Source organism: Trichechus manatus, unplaced genomic scaffold, assembly GCF_000243295.1.
Source record: "Trichechus manatus latirostris isolate Lorelei unplaced genomic scaffold, TriManLat1.0 scaffold00044, whole genome shotgun sequence".
NCBI lineage: Eukaryota > Metazoa > Chordata > Mammalia > Sirenia > Trichechidae > Trichechus > Trichechus manatus.
Window position 1 is genome coordinate 8,900,833 of NW_004443980.1, and position 9,805 is coordinate 8,910,637.

At 36.1% G+C, this 9,805-nt stretch overlaps 1 protein-coding gene across 3 annotated transcripts in view; it reads left to right on the plus strand.

Annotated features, from left to right (window-relative positions):
• The window catches only part of ZC3H13 (zinc finger CCCH-type containing 13), a 149,206-nt gene that overhangs the window by 85,678 nt on the left and 53,723 nt on the right, over window positions 1-9,805 (plus strand). For all 3 annotated transcript variants that reach the window (XM_004376592.2, XM_023731593.1, XM_023731592.1), the window contains exons 10-11: window positions 1,455-1,765; window positions 4,529-4,993. In XM_004376592.2, coding sequence (XP_004376649.1) covers window positions 1,455-1,765; window positions 4,529-4,993 — 776 coding nt within the window. The remainder of the gene's footprint in view (window positions 1-1,454; window positions 1,766-4,528; window positions 4,994-9,805) is intronic.

Consider the following 9,805-nt stretch of genomic DNA (forward strand, 5'->3'; position numbering starts at 1 on the left):
GTTAGCTGACTTTTTTTAGTCAGCTCTTATCCAAAAAGGAGCCCTGGTGGCCTAATGGTTAAGCACTCGAGTGCTAACCGAAAGGTGAACGGTTCAAACCCACCCAGCAGCTCTGTGGGAGAAACCGTGAAGACTACAGCCAAGAAAACCCTATGGGGCAGTTCTACTCTGACGCACTGGGTCTCTGAGTTGAAAATTGACTCAGTGACACTTAAAAAGAACAGCATTATCTAAAAGGTGTTATTGTTTATTTGCTTAAGTGCATGTTCTACAAAAAACCTCTTTAATGTATTAGATCACTTTCCTGACTTAGTCGCAGATATTTTATAGATTTGACCCTTTATTGATAAAAGATGGACTAAGGCATCATTTATAAACAACATAGTTTAGGGCAGTGGTTCTCAACCAGGCAGCAGTTTTGCTTCCCAGAGGACATTTGACAATATTTGGAGTAATTTTTTATTGTCATGACTTGCTGGGAGTATGCTATTGGTATCTAGTAGGTGGAGACCAGGGATGCTGCTACACATCCCATAACGCGCAGGACTGCCCTTGACGACAAAGAATTATTCAGTTGAAAACTTCAGCGGTGCCAAAGCAGAGAAACTCTAGTTTGGGATTAATAATGATTTTGCCACCATTGTAGATATTAAAAAAATATTTATCATAGTCACTGAAAGTAATTCCAAAATATTTGGACTAGAATTTCATAATCTTTTTGAATAACCATCTAGTCCCTGAAATAATTGCTTTGAGGGATATGATATTCATTGGGGTGTGTGATACCTAGAATATTATTTTTCTAAACATTAGTTGTGTTCATTTTTAAGTATTGCATGCATGCATACACACACATGCACACACATGCACACACATGCACACATGTACACATGCATTCAGTATAGAGAGGGCCCAGGACATAACAGACTGTAGTAGTAATTCAGATATGCTTCTTGGGGTTATAAGTTGTTTCCCTGGAAGCAGTGAAAGAAGATAATTTGAAGGGAATAGAGGAGGCCTTAGCTAAACCAAGAATTATGTTCTAAATTTCAGTTTGTGCTGCCCAAGAGTGAAGGCAGGTTATTTAAAATAAAGACAATGTGTATTTTATTGTCATTTCCTTAACCCTGTCATTCTTTCCCCATCCTAAATGCCAACACAGGCAGAGCAAACTTTTTAAGTTTGGCTTAGCGGTGATAGTTTTCCCTTTTCCGACAGCCATGCATTACAGGCATTCTCCTCTAGAGCTGTTGCTCAGGCTGACTTAAAAATCAGTGAAGTCTGTAAACATCAAATTATTAGTAATTTTACAGCATTGTGAATTAAAATTTATCCTGTAATTATTATCCACTCTTTTAGCTTTAACTTTTACATCCAGTTTTTTGTATGTCAAGATTTTCCTTTGGCTAGAAATGAAGACTGTTGAACACGTTTTTTGTTGTTTTTCCTGATAGGTCTGCTTCCCCTGCTGGACAGCATCATTCTCCTATATCTTCTAGACATCATTCATCTTCCTCACAGTCAGGATCATCTATTCAGAGACATTCTCCTTCTCCTCGTCGAAAAAGAACTCCTTCACCGTCTTATCAGCGGACGATAACTCCACCTTTACGACGCTCTGCTTCTCCTTATCCTTCACATTCTTTGTCTTCCCCTCAGAGAAAGCAAAGTCCTCCAAGACATCGTTCTCCAATGCGAGAGAAAGGGAGGCATGATCATGAGCGAACTTCCCAGTCTCATGATCGGCGTCACGAAAGGAGGGAAGGTATGCATTGTTCTTCATCTGATTTTTTAAAAGTTCTTTTATTTAAACATTTTTTTAATTAAAAAAAGTGTACATCCAGATTTATTGTTATAATAGAGAGGAGGAATGTGCTATTTTAAGTCTTCTTTAACACAGACTACAGCTCTTGAGGGTGATAGGAGATGCTAATGACGTGAACGTAAGCTATCAAGTACGTGCAAGTGGGCATTTATTTATAGGTATACTGAGTTGGTGCTTCCTTTAGTCAAGATGCTCTACTGAGTACTCTTAAGTTCTTAGAAACTATTGGTTATCTGATTCGTAGAGCATCCCTCTCAACTGCTTAGTTAATTTCTATAAAAAAGAAGGAGGCAAAGGAAAAAAAAGAAGGAAATCAGGGATCAGAGTTTGAAAGCATTGAAAGTGCTTTGATAAAGGGGTAAGAGCTGGGAGGAACGCTCAGAGGGTCAGTGTAAACCACGTAAGCAAATTTCTAGGTATGACTTATATCAAGGAAGTAAACAAAGCGGTTTTCCTTTCCAGATCCCTGAGAATTAAGCTACTTTGGATTTGCTACTCCTTCTTTAAGCTGAGAAACTAGTATTACCTGGCATACAGTCTAATACCTCTCACCTCTTTCTTTACTTCTTGTCTAAGCTTCTTGTCCTTGTTTATTTAACTTAACAGGTCTTTTTCCTAACTTCTCCTGAGTTAGTTTTTGAACATAGTGAGTACTCAGGAAATGCTTACTTGTAACTTTTCTGTTTAATATGCGTTTTAAAAGCCTCTCTGTGAGTACAGTACAGTAGTCTGTGAAACATGTTGAACTTAGTTATTCTCTTCCTATCAACAGTGCAAGCAATAATTAATCAAGTTCTTTTATTCAAGAAAATGATGGATGCATAGGTAGGGACCGGAGAGAGCACCTATTTTATAGAATTATTCCTTGTGTACATGATTTTGGAGCCAGATCAGCACAACAGTATTTATGGAACATTGGTAAGATGGGAAAATTCTCTTATACCTGTCTATCAATTTTAATAAGCTATTTAACAACTAGAGTTGACTAGGGATATAGTATACATTTAATGAATACTTACTAGAAGAAAATTCTTTCCTTCATTATTGCAAAACATAATTATTAAACATACTAAAGAAAGGAAGATAGTACGTAGTTGAGCCTTGTAGGAATGCTTTGTGGTAAGAGGGGCTTATAGGAAGAATTCTTTTAATAACAAATCATATATATTTAAGTGCTTTGTAAGGAGAGTGTTTCTTTAACCTTCCATGTAAGAGATACAGCAGATGTTTTTTGCTGTTTAGGTGTCATTTTCTGAAATAAGGATAGTTTCACTGGAAGGATGGGAGGCAGGTAAAGAACAAGATACAATTCCTAGATGTGTTTGTAAAGACAGATGGGAAATCAGGAGAAAAGGATCTGGAACTAAAGTAAGCAAATTTTTAGGCACAGCTGGTGTTGGAGGAATAGAAGTTGTAGATGTACATCCAAAGGGCTGGAGATCTGCCAGATCTTTGTCTGGTACTTCTATCCCTAAATGGCATCTGTGGATCTAGGCACATTGATAAAGTAATTGCTGAGGGAGATAGGTTCCTGATATGAGAGTCTAGGGGTCTTGTGGGTACTGGATATTTGGTTCCTTGAGAAAGTCCATGGGCGTAGCCACTGGGACAGAGAGAAGAGGAGGTAAATTTACAGTGTCATAGGCACAAGGCTGCTGCAGTTGCTAAAATAGCCTCAGATCTTGGGGTAATTAACAGAGTGTAAGAGCTACAGGAGTCTGATAAAAAGGGCAGAATTTGTTCTTTGGTTCTTTTGTTAATTCAGATAAGATTTATGCTGTATTAAGTTATGCCTATTTTAGGCATATCTGAAGAGTAATTTCTAATCTTTGCAGATTCCCATGAGGGATGGGGTTGACTTAAGCACTCAGCTGCTAACAGAAAGGTCAGCAGTTCCAACTCACCAGCTGCTCTTTGGGAGAAAGATTTGGCAGTCTGCTTTCGTAAAGATTTACAGCCTCAGAAACCCTATGGAGCAGTTCTGCTCTATCCTGCAGGGTTGCAGTGAGTTGGAATCGACTCAACGGCAGTGGGTTTTTTTCTTCTTTTTTTATGTGGTTGACGAAGCCATTTGAACTTTGGGCCTCTATTTCTTCATTTATAAAACGACAGGGTTGGATTAGCTAATCAGTGAGGTTCATTTCAACTTTTTAAAAAATTATTTTTTTGTGTTTCTATGAAATGTTAGAAAATTCTATGTGTAGGAAAGCTTTAGAGACTGGTATACACAGGAATGTGATACCATTTAACAGCTCAGGAAAAGGGAGAGTGAATTGCAGTATCTCTTTGCCAGATAGCTTACTAATTGTAGGCTACTCTCAGATGCTCGAGTACTTTTGAGGTGATGCTTTGTGCTCTGGTCTAGTCTGAATACTTGGTAGAAGTGATTAAAGTTATTGTGAGCCTCTGGATCTGAAAGTAGTTTTTAAAAAGTAAACCTTTAATGATACAGGCTCAACTTCCTTGTTTTGATTATTTAGGCTCTATAAGTTTGGGTAGGAGGGCAGCAGAGGAATTATGTTCCAATCTAATCAGGACCATAGTTCTCCAGGTGTTAATAAAATTATCCTTGGGATTTTGGCTTATGAATAGTTTTAATTTTCTTATTTGCCAATATTTTAAAAGCTGTGCATTAAATACATTGTCTAGTTGCCTGAAACTTTGTAAAAGGAGTTACAGTTGATTTCCAAAACTGCATTACAGAGACTAAAGGCAAAAGGGATAGAGAAAAGGACACAAGAGAAGAACGAGATTATGAACAGGATCAGAGCTCTTCTAGAGACCACAGAGATGACAGAGAGCCTCGAGATGGTCGAGATCGGAGAGATACCAGAGATGCTAGAGACCGAAGGGAACTGAGAGACTCTAGAGATATGCGGGACTCTAGGGACATGAGGGATTATAGCCGAGACAGCAAAGACAGCCGTGACCCCAGAGATTCTCGTTCCACTCGAGATGCGCATGACTACCGGGACCGTGAGAGTCGAGATGCTCATCGAAAGGAGGAAACATATCAGGAAGAATCCCGGAGTTACGGCAGAAACCATTTGAGAGAAGAAAGTTCTCGTGCTGAAGTAAGGAGTGATTCCAGAAATGAGTCTCGAAGTGAAATTAGGAATGACCGGATGGGCAGAAGTAGGGGGAGAGGTCCAGAGTTACCTGAAAAGGGTAAGGTTTCTGACACTTCAGTGAACTGCTGTGTTACATATTCAATAGAAATTATTCATAAATTTCCTAAGATTTCTTTTCTAAATATAGTATTTCTTACATTCATTGTCATTTTGTCAAAGTAATTTTCAATTAATTGAATTTGTGATCTTCCGTATAAATTCTGAATAGGAATTATTAGATAAATAGCAAAAGATAAATGGGGCCTAGCTTAGACCTCCTAGTTAAATTATATCCAGTCATGCCTACCATCTGATAACATGATCATTAAAGCAAAGTGGGATTAAAATGGTGGGCTTTCAAAATTGATGGCATCAGAAATGACTGATCTGTGTTTTTGTCAATATTTGTACTTGCTTCAAACCATTACATATCAGGATCTGGAGCCATTTTTCTTATCTTCCCCTAAAAAACATTTGCCACCCCCCAGTGAGAGCCTACTTGAAATGTAGTTATGACTGTCTCCAAACTGCTAGGACTTAATAACTTTGACACCTCGCCCCCCCCACCCTCAACCCCCACCCCATACATGTACATACGTGCACACACACGCGCATACACACACACACTGCTGCGAAATTCTAGATCCTCTCAGTCTTTCCATTGGTCTTTTGGTTTATCCCTTGTCAGTATTACAGCTTCACATTTAGTGTTGAGGGTCCCTCACCTTCTCCTTCATAGTTGTCTTGACTTTTCAGACCCCTTGCTTTTTCATATAGTTTTTAGAAATTTCATGGCAAGGGAGGACCTTCTATTTTGATTTCAAATGCCCTAAATTTATTGATATATAACTTTTTCCATTAAGGTTTTATACATGTTTTATTCCTGAGTACCTTATATTTTTATTGCCTTTGTAAATGGTACTTTAAAAATTTCTCTTTATTTGAATAATGTATTCTAATGGTTCAGAATTTCAAACGTACAAAATGATATATACTCAACAACTTCCCTTCTTCCCCTTTTCTGGTTTCCTCTTTCCAGAAATATCTATTTCTGCCAGTTTTGAATGTATACTTCCAGTAATATTCCACACAAGCAAATATGTATATCCAGTCATTTTCCCTTCTGATTATATAAAAATAATTCTAAAAAAACTGCTATTAGGAAAAATTACATAATGTTCTATACCCTGCTGTTTTCATTTAACAAAATATCTTAGAGATTTAATATCAGTAAACTGTAAACAGCTACCTCATTCTTTTGATTCGTAGTGTTCGTGGTAGGATATTCTACAAAGGTAACAAGTCTTGCACTGATGGATGTGTAAGTTTTCTAATCTTTTTCTCTTTTGAACAGTGCTTCAATGAATAACTGTGTTTGTGTCACTTAATGGTTTTTTTTAAGGCTTTACATTTTCTAAAGCTTATTTCTCATATAAGAATGGTAATTGTTATTTGTATATTAATCCTACATTTAAGTGATGTTGCTGTGTTTTCTTAATAGGTCTAATAATTTGTAGAGTCTCTTAAAAACACATGTCTGGGAAGAGACATATTTGTCTCTTCCTTTCTGATTATTATATACTTAATTTTAGTAACCTGCTAAGCAGTACCTTTAGTACACTACTGAATATGAGCAATATAATGGACTCCTTTGTTTTAATTGAGATTTTAAAGGATTGTCCTGGCATTTCACTATTAAGTATGCTGTTTGTAAATTTTTACTAGATGCTTTTTATTGACTTATGGGTGTTTCCTAATTTTCTCAGTTTAGCTAACAGTTTTATCGTGATTGTATTTGAGATCATATAGTTTGTCTCAATTACTTTGTTACTTATATTAATTTTTTTTTGAGTGGTAGAGCTCTTTAAATTTATTTCGTCTATTTTTTATTGTGCTTTAGATAAAGGTTTAAAGAGCAAATTAGTTTCTCATTGAACAATACACATATTGTTTTGTGAATATAGTTTTTAAATTTAGAACTATCGAATGCAATTTTATCCTCCTTTTTAAAAAAAATTCTAGAATAGATTTGTTAAAATTTAAGTTTGGATTTAGCATTTTATGTTTTTAATTGAGATTGGTGTATAATCAGTGCTATGGTGGCAAATGTTTTAAGAACCTCTTCTTCAGAAAAGTCCTGACTTTTGGATTTTGCCAATTTCCATGGTATGAATACTCCCACCATAGCAGATTTCAGGCTTTTTTCCTGATGTCACTCAGCATGGAGTTGGGAAGAGATGCACACAGTTAGCTCTCAAAAGCCAGTGTTAGCAGGTCTAGCATACCACTGCGTGATTTTCATTCATTATATTACCCTTGTTTGACTTGAGGATCAAATGTGTTGGAGAAGTATTGCCTGTTTTTTTTCTTCCTCTGGAACAATTTGTATATGATTGATTATCAGTTCTTTGATAAGTTTGATTATGTTTGTTAAAACTGGTGTGTTTCTTGTTTTTCTGATGGTTGGAGTTTTTACTAAGGGGCTCTGGTGACACAATGGTTAAGTGCTAGGTGCTAACCGAAAGGGTGGCAGCTCCAACCTGTGGGAGAAAGACCTGATGATCTGCTCCCATAAAGTTTACAACCTAGAAAACCCTGTGAGGCAGTTCTACTCTGTCATATAGGTTCGCTATGAGTCGAAATCAACTCAAAGGCACCCAACAACACAGCAGAGCTTTTGTTACTGAGTCAGCTTCTCTAATAGTTATAGGTTTGTTAAGATACTCTGTTTCTTCTTGGAGTTCTGGTAAGCTTATTTTTTTTTCCAGGAAATTAGTTGTCAAATTATTCATACAAAGATGTCCTCAGATTTTTTTTTTAAATCTGTTTTATCTGTAGTTATTTTCCTGTTTTTTCCCCTGATCAGTCTTGCAGAGACTTTGAGTATTTTTAAAGAACCAGTCTTTGGCTTTGTTAATATTCTTTTGTATCTCTTTTTTCCTGCTTCATCAGTTTTTCTTCTCTTATGTTTTTACTTTTTTGTGAAATATGAGTATCTATATTAATATCCACTCTAAATACTTTCTAAATTTTAATACAATTTCTTCTTTTGACTCATTTTGCATAGAAAAGGATTTTCTGTAAGTCCCCTATCCTTAATAATTTAATTGTCAGAGAATGGATTTTTTTGAAGTTAGTTCGTTGGTACTTGTATTTGTTAAGATGTTTTGTGGCTCAGTAGTCCGTTTTTGTCAGTGTTTGGCATAAACTTTAAAAAGGAGGGTATTTTCAGTGGTTGAATACAAAGTTATGTCTCTTAAGATCAAGTTTCTTAACTGTTTTCATATCTTCTATGTCTAATAACTCTTTTTAGTCCACTTGTTTTATCATTGTAGAGAGATGAGTTAATTCTTCCACAGTGATTGTGAATTTCTTCTTGTAATTTGGTCACATTTTGCTTTGATATTTTTAGGCTTTACTTTTCAGTACACATGAGGTGAATTATTCCTTTTATCATTTTAGAATGATCCTCTTTATCCTTATTGGTGTTTTTTGTCTTGAAGGTTATTTTGCTAAAGACAACTTTCTTTTGGTTACTATTTGCTTTGTTATCTTTGTCCACTCCTTCCAGCCTTTCTGTATTCTTTGTTTTAAATGTGACTTTAAACAGTATATAGTTATTAGACATATGTCAGATCTTCTCATTGTATCATTCTTGATTCTTAACTTTCCTTTTGAATTTTTCATCTCATCATCTCTCTGTTTTGCTTTCTGGGTAGTTTCCTCAGATTTACTAATTTTCTCTTAGCTACATCTAATTTGATGTTTAAAATATTCGTTCCTAGATGTTACATGTAGCCTTTTTTTCCCTAAATTTTATTTATTTTTGTTGTTGAGAATACGTGCAACAAAACATACACCAATTAAACAGTTTCTACATGTACAATTTAGTGACATTGATTACATTCTTTGAGTTGTGCAGCCATTCTCATGCTCCTTTTCTGGGTTGTTCTTCCCTCATTAACATAAACTCACTGCCTCCCAATGTTCCTATTTAATCTTTGGAGTTGATGTTATCAATTTGATCCCATATGGATAGTTCTTAAAAGAGCATAATGCTCGAGGCAGATCTTTTTTTATTAGTTAACCTTAACTATTGTTTGGTTTTAAGATGACTTCAGAGGATATTTTTGGTTTAAGGTTTAAAGGTTATCTCAGGGCAATAGTTTCAGGGGTTCATCCACCTTCCATGCCTCCAAAAGTCTAGAGCTCATGAGAATTTAAAATTCTGTTCTGTGTTTTCCCCCTTTTGATCAGGATTCTTTGATAAAAATGTTCAGTAATGGTAGCTGGGCACCATCCAGTTCTTCTGGTCTCTTGGCAAAGGAGGCAGTTGTTCTTGGGCCACACATTCCAAATCATCCTCCTATTCCTAACTCTCCTTCCTCTGTTGCTCCAGGTGAATAGAGACCAATTATTGTGCCTTGGATGGCCAGTTGCAAGCTGTTAAGACCCCTAGCAGTGCGCAACAAACTAGGAGGTAGAAGAGAAGCACTAAACACATTATTAGGCCAATTAACTGGATATCCTATGAAACCATGACCCTAAACCTCCAAACCAGGGAACCAAATCCCATGAGGTGTTTGGTTGTACATAAGCAGCCTCAGCAGCTACTCTTTTTTTTTCTTGTTGTAAATATATCTGTCGCACAGCTTTTGCCAGTTCAGCTTTTTTTTTTTTTTTTTTGATTTTTTAAATATTTTATTGTACTTCAGGTGAAGGCTTACAGAACAGATAGTTTCTCATATAACAGTAACACACATGCTGTTTTATGACATTAGTTAACAACCCCACAACATTTTAACCCTCTAAATTCTCAACTTTTTTTTTTCTTTTGTGAAAATGCACATAGCCAAAGATACGCCATTTC